This window comes from Ictidomys tridecemlineatus, chromosome 10, assembly GCF_052094955.1.
Source record: "Ictidomys tridecemlineatus isolate mIctTri1 chromosome 10, mIctTri1.hap1, whole genome shotgun sequence".
In the NCBI taxonomy this organism is placed as follows: domain Eukaryota; kingdom Metazoa; phylum Chordata; class Mammalia; order Rodentia; family Sciuridae; genus Ictidomys; species Ictidomys tridecemlineatus.
Window position 1 is genome coordinate 115,822,594 of NC_135486.1, and position 18,005 is coordinate 115,840,598.

Here is an 18,005-nt window from a genome sequence, read left to right on the forward strand (position 1 = left end):
ATGTTTCTTAAAAATTATTTATGAATTGTGGCAAAATACACGACATAAAATTTAGCACCTTAACCAGTCACATGGTATTAAGGACATTCACATTGTTCTGCGGCCACCACTGTCATTTATCATCTTGCAAACCCATCTCTATGCATCAAACGACAATTCCCCCCCCACTCCAGTTCCTGGAAACCGTTATTCTATTTTCTATGTCTATGTATATGGCTACTCTCGGTACCTCATGTAAGTGTTTAGCCTTTGGGGGTTGCCTTATTTCATAATCATAGTGTCCTCAATGTTATATATAACATGAGTCAGAATTAATTAATTAATTTGTTAATTAATTAGTTGATTTTCAGCTCTGGGGATGGAATCCAGGCCTAGCAAGGACTCTATCACACCCTGAGCCACACCCTAGCCCACATTTTTATTTATTTTGGGGTACCTGATACCCAGGGGTGCTTAACCACTGAGCCTCATTCCCAGCCCTTTTTTTCCTTTTAATTTTTTATTTTGAGAAAGGGTCTTGCTAAGTTGTTAGGCCCTCACCAAGTTGCTGAGGCTGGCTTTGGATTTGAGATACTGAGATCCTCCTGTCTCAGCCTCCAGAGTCGCTGGGACTATAGGTGTGCCCCACTAGACCTTGCTCTACCTTTTCTTCTTCTTTTTTTTTTTGGAAAGAAGCGCGCGCAGCGGGGGGGGGGGGGAGAGAGAGAGAATTTTTTTAATATTTATTTTTTTACTTTTCAGCGGACACATGAACATCTTTATTTGTATGTGGTGCTGAGGATCGAACCCAGCGCTGTGCACATGCCAGGCGAGTGCGCTACGGCTTGAGCCACATCCCCAGCCCCTCTACTTTTTCTTTTTAAGGCTAATTATATTTGAGTGTGTGTGTGTGTGTGTGCGCGCGCGTGTGTATACACCACATTTAATTTATTCATTTATCTATTGTCGGATCCCTTGTATTCTTTCCACTTTTTGGCTATTATAATTAATGTTACTAAAAACACACATGTGCAAACATCTGTTACAGGTTCTGCTTTCAATTTCTTTGACTATATACCTAGAAGAATTTCTTAATCATATATCAATATTTTGAGGAACATCTTTCTTTTTTAAATATTTTTATTTTTACATTTATGTGGTGCTTAGGATCAAACCCAGTGCCTCATGCATGAGAGGCAAGCACTTTACCACTGAGCCACAACCCCAGCCCCACCTTTCCTTTTAATACCTGCATTATAATGTCTTAATATGAACCAGTCACATATCTACTGATAAACACTGAAGTCATCTTAATGATATTTTTTCTTGTTGTAAACAATGCTGCAGTTAATATCTTTAAGGTATGTACGTGTTTACACAAATGTACATGTGCTTCTGTGGGAAGATTCCTAAAATGGGAATGTTGGGTCAAAGATATGCACACATTTTAAAGAGCATATCTTCACACACCTGTAGGCCCATCTAATCAGGCAGCTGAGGCAGGAGGATCACTTGAACCCAGAAGTTTGATACAACTGGACAATATAGCAAGACCCTGGACAACCTGGACAATATAGCAAGACCCTGTCTCAAAAAACAATAAACAAGCTGGGTGTGGCTGTGCATGCCTGTAATTCCAGCAGCTCATGAGGCTGAGGCAGGAGGATTGTGAGTTCAAAGCCAGCCACAGCAATGGCAAGGCGCTAAACAACTCAGTGAGATCTTGTTTCTAAATAAAATACAAAATATGGCCGGGATGTGACTCAGTGGTTGAATACCCCTGAGTTCAATCCCCGGGGACCAAAAAAATAAAAATAAAAACAAATTTTTTAAAGGGCTGTGGATGTGGCTCAGTGGTTAAGTTTTCCTGGGTTCAATCCCTGGTACCAAACAACAAACAAATAAAAACAACTCACAAACCAAGTTAGGCACATTTTAAAGTTTAATAGACATTGTCAAACTATTGTCTAAGAAGTTTTCACCAACATACACATTTGTTTGTTTTCTTGCAGTATGAAGATCAAACCCAAGGTCTTGAACATGCTGGGCAAATAAATGCTCTTCTCACTGAGCTACCCAATCTAGCCCACTGACACCTGGGCTTCTCATCACCATATTTTGCCTGTGTCGACCTGCATCCTGTCCAATACTCTACACTATCCATTTTTAAAATTTTTATCAGTATGATAGTCGTGGGTTTTTAACTCTCCAGCCTGCTCCTATTCCCATAACAGAAGCAGGCCTTTTCACAGTTGGTAGTTTTGTTCACCATTTCCCTTACTGGTAGTGAAGCAGGACATCTTTTCAAATATCTGTTGGCTGTTTGTATTTCTTCTGTGATGATCTTCTTCCATTCTTTGCCCACAGCCATTCTCCGTTCTCCCTTTACAGGACCCTCTGGGGGCCTTCGCCACTGATGCCAGTTATAGAATTTTAGGTTTGAAATGATCTTCTGTGGAATTCTGCAGACAATGTTCAACCGCCTTTTAGAATCCGTGGTTGCTACTGAAAAGCCCCGATGCCATGCTGATTCCTGATCCTTATTCTGGTGACCTGTTCTTTTCTAGCTGAAAGTGCTTTGGATCTTCCCTTCACCCCATACTCTGAAATTTCACAATGTACCTCCCCCTGGGTCTCTGCATTCATCTTACTTAGGCACCTTTTAATCTAGGGACTTGAGTATTTCACTGACGGGACATTGTCTTGGTGTTTTTCCGTTTTTAAAAATAATTTCTCTTCCTTTGTTCTCTTTGAACTATTTTTATTGGATGGTAGACTTCCCAGATTCACCCTCCAAGTCTGTCCTCTCTCTTTCTTCTTTCCCTTGATTTTGATTTATCACTCTGCTATTGGGTTTTTAATTTCAGCTGAGAGCCTTCAGTTCTCAGGGCTTTCTCTTGTTTTCGGATTGATTGTTTTTCATGGCCCTCTGGGAAGAATACCAAGGGAGGAGGGCCAGGGGAGTGTAAGAGTGGCCTGGTCTCCTCATTGTACTCTTTCCCTGTCCCCTGAGGGCCGCCTCTGAGGTCCCTCATGGCTTCTCCAGTTTGGACTCTGGTGCTGCTTGTGGGGGCTGCCTGGGGCCAGGCTCCCTTGCCTGCCCCTATCTGGTAAGCTGGGCTCAGAGGTGGGTGATGTATCAGGGGGTGGCAGAGGCCTGGGAGGAAGGCAGGGAGCCTGATGGGCTGGGGAGAAGTTACCTTACCAACAGGGAGAGCACTGATCCTTCAGCCCCAGAGCGTGGAATTGGGGAGAAATGAAGGAGGGTACAGAGCTAAGGAGACAGACTGAGACTGGGAGAGGAGGAGAGGCAGGTCAGACCCTTGGAAAACAGACAAAACTCAGAGTAGGCCCAACTGATAAGTGAGACTTCAAATAGGAGGCATCTAAGAAATGATGGATGTTGCCGGGCGAGGTGGCACACACCTGTAAATAAGCAGATAGGGAGGCTGGGGCAGGAGGATTCTAAATTCAAAGCCAGCTTCTGCAACTTAGTGAGATCCTAAACAATTTAGCAAGATCCTATCTCTAAATAAAAAATAAATAAATAAAAAGGGATGGGGATGTGGCTCAGTGTTTAAGCACCCCTGGGTTCAATACCTAGTACCAAAAAAAAAAAAAAAAAAAGAAAAAAAAAAGGATGGTGTGGTGTCCTGGAGCTTGTGGGTAGGGGTGGGGAAGTGGGCTGAACTTGAACAAAGAAAAGAAAGGGCTGTTCTATGTGGGGCAAGAGCCTTCTCTGTGGAAATTGGTGAGGTGAGGAGGAAGGACCAGGGAACATCTTTGTTGCCCATTTATATGTTCAGTCGGGTGTAGCTGGCAAAATACCACCCACTAGCAACCTGGGGTCCATGCATTTCTACTCTCTGGGCAAAAACTTGGGCTATCTAAAAAATAAAGACCTCAACCCAAAGGAAAGAGACCCCAGTGTGAAACCCAGACACTGCATGAGAATTCCCACGCCCAGGAAACCGGGTCTGCGATGGGAGGAGGTAGAGGAGGCCTGCTTCTTAGGAGAGTGGGAAGAACTTTAGGGGAAGAGGCTGAAGGTGACCTTCCTGAAATCCTGAAGAAGACAATGCAATGCACACTGACTGTGTGAACGCTGACATACTCAGGGAAAAAAAGAGAGAAAAAAAATTGTCTGTCCATGACTGCTCAGAGAACTCTCAATCAGGGTCTTCTAATTCTCCAGAATAACAAGAGTGATATTTTTGCTTTTTCCAAACCAATCCCAAGGACACAGAAGCCCCAGGATTTGAAACCTGCTGCTCTCAACCCAAGGGAGAAAGGTGAGTTGGAACCCGGATGACTCAGGCCTCCTCTCCCTCCCTAGGACTGAATGCTAGTCCCTAGCCCAGGGTGGCCACTTTTAGTTATCCTTGGGGCAGGGCGGTGGCATAAACATGGGACCAATGTGCAAAGGGAAGCCCTTGGACGACAGAGGGCAGAGGGAACGGTGGGGCAGAGCTTCATGTTTATAAGGCAGAGAAAGGAGGGGACAATGGAGCTTTTCCTGAAAGGAGGCAGCTCAGGAAAGGGGTGCAGTCTGGAGTCCGAATTCTTGAGTTCCAATCTCAGTCCTATGATGACAACCTTGTTGTCTGGCCCATTCCATTCCCCAGCCCTGAATTTCTCCCCAAAGATCTGTCTCCCAAATCTCTGCTTTGGATCCCCCAATCTTAGTGACAGCCTTCTCTAAGTTTAGTGACCCTGCTGACCTCCATCTCCCAGGGTGGGTCTGTGGTCTTGGCCCCTGCCCTCTGCCCTCTGCCCTCTCTGAGGCCTCACGGGGGCCCTTTCTTTCCAGCCATTATCTCCCAGTGTGATTTTGAGGATAATTCCAAACCCCTCTGTGACTGGTCCCAAGAGTTCACCGATGATGGGGACTGGATCCGAGCCAGTGGTCCCTCCCCATCTGGCACCAGTGGGCCCCCTGGGGGTTACCCTAATGGAGGTGAGGGGTCTGTGGGAAGCCTCAGGTTTAGGGAGGGCAGATGGCAGGGGTCAGCAGGGAGCTGGGCACAGGCCAAGGGAGGGGGTGCTGCTGAAGCCTCAGGCACACCTGGGCTCTGAGCAGGGGTGGGAGGGCAGTGTTGGGGACCAAAGGCTCCAGCATCCTGGGCTCTGCCTCCCCAGAGGGCTACTATCTGCACATGGATTCCAACAACTTCCGTCAGGGTGGAGTGGCCCGCCTGCGCAGCCCTGACATATGGGAGCAAGGCCCGTTCTGTGTGCGCTTCGCCTACCACATGTTCGGGCTGTCATGGGGCTCCTGGCTCCGACTGCTGCTATTCATGGGCAAACAGAACAATCGCCCCAAATTGATCTGGAAACACAAAAATACCCAGAGCCCTTCCTGGATACCTACCTCCGTCACTGTGCCCGCAGGACTCAACCTGCCCAGCTGGGTGAGGCCGAGGGAAGAGCCCCAGGGCCATCTGTGGGCGGGGGAGGGGATGCCAGGGGTATTGGAGGACCCAGAGGGCTGGGGCAAGGAGGGGGTGTGTGGTCCCTGCCATCTGAATTCAGGAAAATCAGGAGCTAAAGGCAAAGGGACAGGAGGCCTGGCCAGGGGGCTCACAGAATCAGGGATTCCCTTGTCTCCCATCCTGCAGCTGACGTTTGAGGGGATGAGGGGCAACACTCCCTACTTGGACATCTCCCTGGATGCCCTCGCTATCCATCGGGGAACCTGCAATAGGGGTGAGTCCCTCTCCCTCCCTCTCACATGCTTCTTTCTTCCTGGCCTCTGCAAATCTATTTTGGCTCAGCACCCAGGTTTCTCATGAGTCAAGACTACTGGCTTCCTTCTGCTACCTCACCCCACACCTCTGATTCCTGAAGAAGCCATACCTCAAGGAAGGTGCTCTTCCAACATGCAGTTGTGGGGATACCTTGTCTAGAGTGACCAACCAGCCTGGCTTTCCCTGGACTGTCCCTGTTTCAGCACTCAAAGTCCTGCATCTCAGAAAGCCCTCCCTTCCAAGAAAACCTGGACATTACCACCACAATCCATCTAGTATTAGATGGATCTTTCTAAACTGACCCTAGAGATTGGAGAAAATTCAAGGAAAGGAAAATTTCAGAAGCTGGGTGAAAGGAATCAACACTCATTAACCAAAGGGACTGGACTAAATTATCCATGCTCATGATCTAACTGACGACCCTAGGAGACAGAGGGGCACTGTCATTCCCAGTTTATAAATGAGAAAACTGAGGCTTGGGCAGGTCAAGTTACCTGTGTCAGGAACGCGGCCCATAGGCAAGGGGCCATGTCTGGCTGGAAAGCTAGCCACGGCTCATCATAGATCTGAGATTGGAACTCAAGAATTTTCTGACTCCAGACTACATCCCTTATCAGAGCTGCCTCCTTTCAGAAAAAGCTACATTGTCCCCTCTTTTCTCTGCCTTCAGTATGCATGATGCAAATGTGCAGTTTTGACACTATGAATGATCTCTGTGGCTGGAGCTGGATCCCATCTTCCTCTGGGGCCAAGTGGACACAGAAGAAAGGGTCATCAGGGCAGGCAGACGTGGGACCTAATGATGACTTCTCCAGTCCTGGGAGTGAGTACTGGCCATGCTTTTATCCTCGGGGCTTTCTAGGCTCTAGTGACCTCTGCATGCCCTACAATAGCTGCCATGGGTCTGTGTAGGTGAACCAGAGCAGACTCAAGCCTTTTTCAGCTCAGGTTTCTAGAAGCATGCTCTGAGCACCCCCAGCTTTCCCACTAGCTCCACCTGGTGGACCCAACACAGCCTGCTCCTTATCTCCTTTCTCGGCATCTTTCCTTCCTTCCTTCCATCCTTCGATATTTACTGAGCACCTACAACATGCCCGGCAGTGTCTTAGGCTTTTGAGAATCAGTATGCAAAACAGACAGGAAGTGGTGTTGGTGAGGAACAGGGAGACAGATATCAAAACAAAAAAGGAAATTACAGTAAATGACAAAGTTTTGGTGTGACAAGTGCTTTGGGAAAAATCAGCTGAATAAGGGAAAGGGATCGTGGAAGTGCAAGGGTAGGAAAGTTGTGAATTTTAACTGGAGTGACCCGGATAGGTCTCCTTCAGATCACAGCTGAACACACTTGAGTTGAGGGAATGAGGCATGAAAATATTAGGAGTGTGGAAAAACATTCCAGACAGAGAAGCCTGCCATGCAAAGGCCCTGAGGTATCCCAGGCCAAGAGGGAAGAAGAGATTTGAAGTATAGCCATGGATCTAGAATGAAGAGACTTAGCTCAGATCATAGGAAAGGCAAATCATATGGAGCCTTGAAGGCCATTGTCAGGACTATGGCATTTATTCTGTGTGAATGGGAAGGAGGCTTTGCAGGATTTGGAGCAGTGGTGTGACTTGATCCGATTTATTTTTGTATGCTGGGGGTGGAACCCAGGACCTCTCACACTCTAGACAAATGCTCTACCATTTTGTTAAGAAGCCATTGAAGGGCTGAGACTGAAGCTCAGTGGTCGAGCACCTGCCTAGCATGTGGGAGGCACTGGGTTTGATCCTCAGTACCACATAAAAGTAAAATAAAGGTATTATGTCTATCCACAACAAAAAGTATTTAAAAAAGCAAAAGAAAGGATTAATTTTTTTTATAAAAGGAGCCACTGAAGAGAACCCGCAAGAGTAGCCATTGGAGGATATTTAGGGGGTTTTATTTAGCAGGAATCCAGGCAATACAATCTTCCTGTTTTTCCACCAAATGCTACATCATGCTTCTTTTCCCACCATCTCTCTGTTCTTTTGCCTGGGGTTTTCCTTCCTCTTCCTGCTGTTCACTCCTTCCCTCTCTCTCCCTTCTCATCTCCTCTCTCAATCTTCTCCACACAGCCCACATTTCCAAGCCTTCAGGGCCCAGCTTTGTAGGTCCAACAGAGCTCACGGGCCCTCATTTCCTTTCTGAGAGTCCACTTCTTGTTTCTTCTCAGGCCTCTCGTCCCTTCCTTTCTGCCAGCTCGCCTTTGCATCTCTCAGCATCGTGTCCCATGCCTAGCAGTTTCAGCAAACGCTGTTTTTCTTTTAGTTTCTCTATTTTTTAGTTTTATCCATCTTGTTCCCATATATAGATATATAAATTTCTTCCTTCCTTCCCTCCCTCCTTCCTTCCTTCCACCTGAGCCACATTAAGGCAGGGTCTAAGTTGCTTAGGACCTCGCTACATTGCTGAGGCTGCCTTTGAACTTGGGATCCTCCCGCCTCGTCTTCCTGAGCCGCTGGGATGGATGACGGGCGTCTCTTTCTTCTCTTCCATTTCTCACGTCTCCTCGCTCTCTCACTCAGTTTTCCCATTCCTTTCCTTCCAATTGTTTCCATCCTCTTCTCTGCTGTCCCTCTCTGGCTTGTTCCCTTACTTTAGCCTCCTTCTCTGCCCGCACTCTCCACCGGGCTCACCTAGGGGGACGCAGCGGGAGGCCGGCACCTGAACGCACGCATGCGCGGTTGGCACGTCAGCAGCCCCCTCCCTCTCCTGGCTACTCGTTACGTCACGGAGCGAACTTCAGGCTGATTGGCTGCCTGAGGGAGCGGGTGCGGGGCGGGGGACCTGCGTGCCCTCGTGCGTCGGTCTGGGTCTTCTAACAATTTGTGCGAATGGCTGTGTAAAAAGAGGGCTCGAGGGGTCAGCATCCGAAGCACTAGATTTCGGAGGCTGCTTCTGAGAGGATGCCCGTGTTTCCTAGGGCGGCGCCCTCGTCCTTATCTAGTCCAAGCACTCGAAGGAGGGTGGAAGGCCTCAGCCAGTCGTGACTTGGGGTACGCCCACCTCAGCGCTGCCTGATTCTAGGTGGCTGTTGGGGTTCCCCAGGACCAGGTCCCCATCTCAGGTGGGGTCCTACCCCTGTGTAATACCCCCTTCAATTCCAGCCACCCTACTTTATAGGACTTTTCTTTCATAGATGGCCTCTACATGCTCCTGGACCCCAAAAATGCAAGGCCGGGGCAGAAATCTTCCCTCCTGAGTCCCCCTAGCCGCTCCAATGGCTGTCTGACCCTTTCTTTCTACTATATCCTGCGGAACCGGTCTCCTGGAGCAGCCCTCCTGGTCTACGCTTCCACCTTGGGTTAGCTGCGTGGGGGTGGGAGGGTGGAGGATGCATTGGATTTCCACTAGCATCTCCCAGGTTTGGGTTGATGGGGAAATAAGCAGGAAGGGAGGAGGAATGTCTCAGGTCTAGGGAAATCTAAGATATGTGGGAGATTTTCCATAAAGAGGAAATGAGGACACTGGATTCTAGAAAAATGGATACATAGAGAGGGAGAGAGAAGAATTGTTTACATATGGGGCAGCGTGCTTAAATATTTCTTTTGCAATTCACCCTTCTGGGTATAGGTTTGAAGTCATTTCTCAGCTCCTCTAAGCTCACTTCTCTCACCAATTTTTCCATTGTAGGCAGCATCCGGAAACACACTCTTTTTTCAGGACAACCTGGACCCAATTGGCAGCCTACTTCTCTCAATTATACAGGACCGGGACAGATACAGGTACAGAGGATCATGGAGTCAGATCTTTGCACATGGTAGGTACTCCCAAGGCACCAGGAGCAGAGGCCCTGGGTCTCTGAATGGAATAAGGTCAGATCCGGAGCCAAGTTTGGTGGCACAAGCCTGTAATCCCAGAGGCTGGGGAGGCTGAGGCAGGAGGATCTCAAGTTCAAAGCCAGCCTCAACAAAAGCCATGTGCTGAGCAACTCAGTGAGACCCTGTCTCTAAATGAAATTCAAAATAGGGCTGGGAATGTGGCTCAGTGGTTGAGTGCCCCTGAGTTCAATCCCTGGTACCCACCCACTCCCAAAAGAAGGATCAGTTTGGGCTTTGGAGGGCTGAGGGTTTGTCCCTTGTACTTACTTCAGGCCCATTCTCTCTCTCTCCAGTTTGCCCTGGTGGGTGTGTTTGGAAGGATCCCAGAGCCAGCGGTAGCAGTGGATGCAGTCAGCCTTGCTCCCTGTGGGGGTGAGAGCAGGGCTCTGGGAGGCCCCCTGGAGTTGGGGATGGTAGGGACAGCAATGGAGAGCACTGCCTCAGTTTCTCAAACCTCCCTCTGGACCTACTAGACAGCTTTCCTCAGTGCAACTTTGAAGACAAAGCCCGTCCCTTCTGTGACTGGACCCATAAATCAGAAAGTGGTGGACAGTGGTCCTGGGGAAGTAGAACTATTCTCAACAACATCACAGGCCTTGTGGGTGAGTTCTCTTATCAAGGTGAGGAGATTGAGGACCTCTCAACTCAATGAATTGCTGAATCTGCAATTGATGGAGGACATTGGAGGTGGTGAAGAGGAGCCAGCAGTGTTTATTGGGAAACTGTTATGGGTCCAGAGCTGAAGAGATGACAGTAGACACAGTTAAGGGTTCTCATGGCTGTAGGATTACTGCAATTCCCTAAGAAAATGAGTCCTCCCACTTCATTAAGTCTAAGCCTTCAAAACTGACAATCTCATATCTCAGCCGAGGCATTGACAGGTACATTTATGGAGTCTAGGTTGCAGGTTTTGTTTTTTCCCCCCATATTCTCCAGTTAGAAATCCAAAGTCAGTAGGAAACAATGCCATCATGTGAGGTGTTTGGTTACTTGCTTAGATGCCCACTTAGAAAGCCAGAAATAGCAAGTAGACTTGCTGTTGTGCCGGTGTCTCATCTTGCTGGCTCCCCTCTTTTTCCCAGGGAATCATTTTATCTACTTTGAGGTGGACAAGGTCTCCAAAGCAGGGCAGTCTGTCAAACTGACCAGCCGGCCCTTCTGTGCCCCCGGGGATATCTGCGTGGAATTTTCTTACCACATGAATGGCCCTGGAGAGGGCAGTACACTCATTCTCCTGCTGAGCAGCCCTGCTGGAAGTTCCCCTTCTTCTCTGTGGAACCGTGTTGGGCCCCAGAGCCCTAGCTGGCTCAATGCTTCTACCACCATCTCTTCAGGACACCGGCAGCCCATGCAGGTGAGAGATGGAGAGTGGGCCCCATATGTGTCTGCATGGCCTGTGGTAAGGGAATTCAGAGCTAGGTGTGGGACTGAGAAGGTGGAAAGGGAGCAGAGAAGAGTTGAATGAAGGATTCAAGGCCCTGGGTAGGTTGGACCGTTGGGTGCCAACAGGTAGTGGACACGCCTGGCAGAGTTGTTGAGTTGCCATGGAGTCTTTTCATTTCTCTCTTCAGCTGATTTTTGAGGCCATCCGGGGTAGCAACCCCGCTTTTATTGTTGCTGTGGGTTTCATCTTGATCGGTCAAGGTTCTTGTCGAGGTAAGACAAAACCCTGGGCTCTAGGAAGGGTGCTAGGCCCTGGCATGATCACCCTGGCTCCTCTATAGGAGCTGTGTAAAATGCAAGTCCTCTTATGCCTAGGACTCACATAGCGGATGTGTGTTTCTATGTCCTTCCCACCTCTACTGTCCCTGTACTGTCAGGATGCTTGCTTGAGCGAAGGTGTCTTTGATGCCATAAATCTCTAGAGCAGCATCCAGAACGCTTTCCCTAGTGATCCTATAGGCAAGACCTGTAGACTCGACAGGTCTTTCCCCTCCTCGTCATTTTTGTGTTTCCCGTACCTGGCACAAAGCAGGTGTATGTGGGGAGTGCTGTTTGTTGAGTGTTTGTTAAGTGAGTGAAGTTGTGGGTTGGGAATGAAAAGAAAGGTCGGTCCTTTGAGCCCACTAACTCCGGCTGGCTGTGAGTGAAAAGTGGGTGATATGATTTTGACTGAATTCCAAGGATTTGTTTTTCTTTGTAGCCACAACAGCAGCAGGGCTTTCTACCGCATCTCCAAGTTCACAAACTGAATCATTTGAAACCAGTGTCTCCACAGAAGCACCCACCACCACCACCACAGAGAAACCCACTGAAACCACTGAGGAAACCACTACCCCCACTACTACCACTACCCCCACTACTACCACTACCCCCACTACTACCACTACTACCACTACTACCACTACTACCACTACTACCACTACCACCACTACCCCCACTACTACCACTACCCCCTCTACTACCACTACCCTCACTACCCCTACCACCCCCACTACCCCTACTATCCCCACTACCTCCACTATCCCCACTACCCCTACCACCTCCACTACCTTCACCGCCTCCACCATGAGACCCTTTGTCATCACCATCGAGGTAACCACCCCCACAGAGCAAGTCACTGATATCACCGAGGAGATCACCACTGCCACGGAGGAACCCACTGAGGAAATCACCACTGCCACAGAGGAACCCACTGAATTCGAGGAGACCACCTCGGCCACAGAGGAAGCCGCTGAAACTACTGAGGAGATCACTACCACAGAGGAACCCATCGAAACCACCCCGGAGACCACTACCACCACCACAGAGGAACCCACTGAGACCACCCCGGAGACGACGACGACGACGACCACAACAACCACCACCACCACCACTACCACCACCACCACCACCACCACCACCACCACCACAGAGGAGCCCATCAAAACCACCCCGGAGACCACCACCACAGAGGAACCCACTGAAGCCACGGAGGAGACCACCGTAGAGGAACTTCCTGAAGCCACTGAGGAGACCCCCACCCCGGTGGAGGAACTCACTGAAACCACAGAAAAGCCCTCAGCTTGTACTGAAGAATCCTGCCCTAGTACATCGGACCTGCCCGCTGGGCCATCAGTCTTGGTGAAGCCTCTACACTTTCACAAGAGCACCACTTCCCCGACTACCACCACCACCTCTATGACCACTACCACCACCACTACCACTACCACCACCCCCAAAACTACCAAAGGTATATAGGGACAGAACTGGGCCAAAGAGCTGAAAGTAAGAGACAGCGAGTAGGACAGAGTTGGGGAGAGGAATTCTTCCAGTGGGAAGTCAGCCTTCTTATGGGAAGATGGCCCAGTCCCATCCCTCCAAAGATGACAACTTTGGAAGAATACTGCCCAGAGCTGGAGGGACATGGGGCAGGAGTGGGTGGAGGCAGGTGGGCATGAGCTCCAGGCTTTTTTCCTATCCTCCTTATATTTTATGGAGAGAGTTCATATACCATATAACTCACCTTCCCACCCTACCCGCACACCTGGGTCCTCACTGCAGTTTTTTGGGTGCTGGAAATCAAACCTAGGGCTTCATACATGCCAAGCATATGCCCTACTACTGAGCTGCATCCGCAGCCCCTCACCCTTTTAAAGTCTCTAATTTAATGGTTGGAACATATATTCATAAGCTTATGCAACCAGTATTCCATTCTTTCTTTTAAAAATTTTTTGGTTGCAATGGAAATAATACCTTTATTTCATTTATTTATCCTTTTTTAAAATATATTTTTTAGTTGTAGATGGACACAATATCTTTATTTTTATTATTTATTTATGTGATGCTGAAGATTGATCCCAGGGCCTCACACTTGTGAGGCAAGCGCTCTACCACTGAGCCACAACCCCAGCCCCATTTGTTTATTCTTTATGTGGTGCTGAGGATCCAACCCAGGGCCTCACATGTGCTGGCAAGTGCTGTACCACTGAGCCACAACCCCAGCCCCCAGTATTCCATCTTTATTTACATTTTTTTTTATCCCAGAAAGAAACCCCATAAGCTCCTCCCTGCTTCTTCCCAGTCCCTGATGACACTGATCTCCTTTCTGTAACCATGGATTTGCGTGACCTGGACATTTCAGACAAATGGAATCCTATGTGAGCCTTTGTATCTGTCTTTTGTCGCTGAGTACGATGTCATCAGGTCCATCCATGTTGTGGCTACATATTCCTTTTGATGGAGGGACAATATGGGCCTACTTCTTAGAGGAGAACTTGAGTTTGGGGATGGGGGAGAGACAGGAAGGCCCTGGGAACAGCTCCAGAGTGAAGGTTTGATGAGATCATGTTTTGCCTTTAGTGAAGTGCTCCCCAAATTCCCACTATGAATCCTGTGCCTGCCCTGCATCCTGTGAGAACCCCAAACCCAACTGCAATATACTCTGCCAGCCAGGCTGTGTCTGCAATCCTGGTTTTTTGTTTAATGACAACAAATGCATCAATGCCTCTTCCTGTGATTGTGTCTACGGCAAAAGCTACTATAAGGTAAGTCCACAGGGATGCTGGTTCCCCTGAGGGAGACTGATGGCAGAACACCTGGGTCCTCACTGCATTTGTGCACTGGGATGAGATGAACTTGGATCGTCCCCAGGGGTAAGCTCAAAGCTGTGGCTTCACAGTGACAGAGTCCTCCATTCAGCATGGGTTTTGTTCCTGTTGTTTTGGTTTTGTGGTGCTGGTGATCAAACTCAGGGCCTTGCTCAAGCGATGCAAGTGCTTCACCACTGACCTTTACCCCCATCCCTCAGCCTGTGGTGTTTTGATGATTCTCTCTGTTCATACCATATATCTGGGGTACGTGCCTCTTTTGGCACACCGTGATGCTAATCTGTGCTGATGAGCTAGTCACTCATGGTCCCTGGCTCCATCCCCAGCACCAAACCAGCAACAACCAAAATATGTGGAGAGATTTCTAGAATTCTCTTCTGCCAAAGAAACTTGCAAATCCTGAAATCTTGGTAAGCTCAAAAGACAGAAGTCACTAACTCTCTTTGCCTCCCTGAATTGATGGTCTGCTGGGGAGATTGGATAGAGCACAGCTCCAGAGGGAACAGGCTGTGAGCCAGAGCTGTTTGGTAGGAGTGGCGTGGGGGTCATGTTAGGTTGCCCAATAGCCATGATAAGAAAGCGGAAGGGATGAGGCTGATGGTAGAGCTCTGAGACAACACACACAAGGCCCTGGGTTTGAGCCCCAGCACCACTGGGAGGAAAAAAAGCACAAGGAAATATTTTTTTAAATAAATAAAAAAAAAAACACAAGGAAATTGGTAAAATTCATTTCAATAATTTATAGTCTTCCTTTGGAACCAGGAGAGATTTGTTCCAGAACAATCCTCCAAAATCCCAAAATCTGCCCAAGTCAAGTGCCTTATATAAATGGCATAGCATTTACCAACATATACAGATCCTCCTGGACTGTTTGAATCATCTCTGGGTTATCTATAATACCTGATGCAGTATAAATGCTATGTGAATAGTATTGTTTTAGTAGTTGCTAGGAGGTACATGTTCAGTATAGATGCAATTTTTAAAAAAAAATTACCTTTCATCCTCTGCTAGTTGAATCTGCAGGTGAATCTCTAGCTATGGAGGGCTTACAGTACTAAATTTCAAATATTATCATTTCAGTGTTTAATCAATAAAGAGTTACTAGGGCTGGGTGTGGCTTAATGGTAGGGCACATGCTTTCATGTGCAAGACCCTGATGTTGACTCCCACACTGGGGGTAAAAAAGAGCCTAATTGATGAGATGGTTAATTTTAGTTTTTTTTCCTCATGCTAAATCTTCAAAATCCAGTGTATATGTTACACCTATAGCATATGTCAGTGTGGACTGGCCATGTATCCAGAGCTTAGTAGCATGTGCCTGGTGGCCTGAGTGACGGGGCAGGTCTAGAGCCAGGCCAAGCAGAGCTTGTGCCCAGGCTGGGTTCATTCACTGAGTGACCTTGGGCAAATTTCTTTACCTCTTTAAACCTGTTTCCATATCTATAAAAGTGTGCAAAATAGGATTGTTGTAAGGATGCAATTAGATCCTGACACATGCAAACTACTTAGTAAATGTTCATTATTATTATAACAATTTATGATAAATATCATCTGCAGCCTATTAATTAAGTGCATTAAGCTATTCATTAGTACCTGGTGCTGCCCCTCAGCTGCAGGTGTTCTGCCCTTTGGCATCAGAGCTCCTACTTCCTTCTTCAGGGACTGCTTCCTACTGTGTCCCCTTTAACCAGTCTCCTGGGGCTCCCTAAATGGGTGATAGGTCTGGGTTCAGCAACAGCCTGGGCAGAAGGATCGTCGTGACCATCAGTATCAAGGGTCTCTTCACTGTCCTGGGATGGCATAGATGCATTCAGCAAATGTCCATTATTTAGTACTTTCTACCCACCTGGTATGGAGTCACCATGAACGTGGCAAGCTCCTTGGCTGTCTTTTTTTTTTTTTTTTTTTATTGGTACTAGAGATTAAACTTGGGGGCACTCAACCAGTGAGCTGCACCTCCAGTTCTATTTTGTATTTTATTTAAAGACAGGGTCTCACTGAGTTGCTTAGCAAGCCTTAGCATGCTAAGACTGGCTTTGGATTCGTGATACTCCTGTCACAGCCTCCCGAGCCGCTGGGATTATAGACATGCACCACTGCACCCAGCAGCTCCTTGTCCTTCTAATGCTCTCAGATTTAGAGGGGCACACATTGGGCCTTGGTTGACTCTTCTGCTCAGCAATTATTTATTTATTTATTGGTACTGGAGATTTAACCCATGGGCACTTTCCCACTGAGCTACATCTCCAGCCTTTTTTGTTCGTTTTTTAATTTTGAGTCAGTTTTTAATTTTGACTCACTACATTGCTTAGGGCCTTCCTAAGTTGCTGAGGCCGGCTTTGAACTTGTGATCTCCTCTAGTCTCAGCCTCCTGAGCTTCTGGGATCATAGGCATACACCACCATGCCTGGCTCAGCAAGTACTGATTGAACGAGAGTTTCTATTGTGACATGTTGGGGCCAAGATGGTGTGTAAAGACAGACATAATCCCTGCTTGGGACACTTATAATCAATCATAAAAGAAATCTAAAAGTGCAACTGTGGAAAGTCCTTGGAAGGAAGGTCCCCAGAGATGTGAGGATGACCTTGTCAGGGGGTCTGGGCAGTCTTTCTGAGAAAGTTGTCCTTGAGCTGAACTCTATTGGTTGTAGAAGAATGAATTAGAAAGACAGGGAGGGTCAACACAGTGGTCCATGCCTGTAATTCCAGCCACTTGGGAGGCTAGGAGAATCACAAGTTCAAGCCAGTCTCAGCAACTTAGCAGGCCCCTATCTCAAAATAAAAAATAAAAGGGCTGGGGATATAGTTCAATGGTTAAGCACCCCTGAGTTCAATCCCCAGTGCTACACACACACACACACCACAAACACACACACACACACACACACACAAAAGATGGAGAAGGAGGAGAAAGATGGGAAAGGAAGAGCCTTCTAGGATAGGAGAATAGTACATGCAAATGTCCTGTGGTTGGAAAAGGGAGTGCAAACAAGTTTAGGTGTGCACGTTGGGCAGCACCCTCTTCCCTGGGTAAGGTAGAGGAGAAGGTGGAGGCCTCAAGAACTATGGCTCTGTAACTCTAGATCCCTTGCTCCCAGTTTGGGCAAGAATGGTTCAGCCCCAACTGCACAGAACGTTGCCAATGCCTTGCTGGCAGCCGTATGGAGTGCCATATCTCTGAGTGTGGATCACACACAGTGTGCCAGCTGAAGGATGGCGAGTATGGATGCCACCCCTATGGTGAGTACCTCCTTGCATGCTCTCGAAAGGAGTATGACACCAAGATCCTAAGCTGTCTTTGGAGCAGAGGAGCAGGGATGTGTCACCAGCTGGGAGACTTGGGGTATGGGATCCAGCCTGACTGGGCAGTGGAAGCAGCTTCCTGGGTCCTCCTTTCTCCCCTCTGTAGGCACTTCCACCTGCATGGTCTATGGTGACCCTCATTATGTCACCTTTGATGAGAGGCACATCAACTTCTCAGGCAAATGCACCTATGTCTTGACTCAGCCCTGCCGAAACTCTTCAAGTAGGTCCTGAGGGCCTGAGGTCAGAGGAGGGGGCTCTGAGGGGCACAGTGGTGGCCAGCAGGACAGGGAACAGAGGAGGGACAGGACAGGGCTGGGAGCAGAGGAAAGGAAGAGGTCATCCTGGAGCAAGGTCCTCTTAAGGTGAGGGTGGAAACCATCCCCTCCCCATCCAGAGCCAGGAGTCTAGGGCTCAGACTTCTGGGGAAAATGCAGTCTGAGATATCAGTTGTGTCCTCAGCCAGCTCTTATTGAGGGCCCATGTGACACAGTGGCAATCACTGTTACAGAGACTAGTGAAGGTGCACAGATAGCCTGGAGGGTGTTACTACACACAAGGGGAGATGCAGCGGTGCAGGCTGTTCTGGAGGAGGGTAGACATCC

The 18,005-nt window shown here is 48.2% G+C and overlaps 1 protein-coding gene across 1 annotated transcript in view; it reads left to right on the top strand.

The window, feature by feature from the left end:
• Nucleotides 1-8,529: 8,529 nt before the first annotated feature.
• Nucleotides 8,530-18,005, top strand: part of Zan (zonadhesin) — a 31,269-nt gene continuing 21,793 nt past the window's right edge. The window contains exons 1-11 of the mRNA XM_078023812.1: nucleotides 8,530-8,743; nucleotides 8,887-9,051; nucleotides 9,381-9,472; nucleotides 9,862-9,940; nucleotides 10,042-10,170; nucleotides 10,651-10,922; nucleotides 11,140-11,224; nucleotides 11,712-12,740; nucleotides 13,850-14,034; nucleotides 17,196-17,337; nucleotides 17,507-17,623. Coding sequence (XP_077879938.1) covers nucleotides 8,898-9,051; nucleotides 9,381-9,472; nucleotides 9,862-9,940; nucleotides 10,042-10,170; nucleotides 10,651-10,922; nucleotides 11,140-11,224; nucleotides 11,712-12,740; nucleotides 13,850-14,034; nucleotides 17,196-17,337; nucleotides 17,507-17,623 — 2,284 coding nt within the window. The 5' untranslated portion in view covers nucleotides 8,530-8,743; nucleotides 8,887-8,897. The remainder of the gene's footprint in view (nucleotides 8,744-8,886; nucleotides 9,052-9,380; nucleotides 9,473-9,861; nucleotides 9,941-10,041; nucleotides 10,171-10,650; nucleotides 10,923-11,139; nucleotides 11,225-11,711; nucleotides 12,741-13,849; nucleotides 14,035-17,195; nucleotides 17,338-17,506; nucleotides 17,624-18,005) is intronic.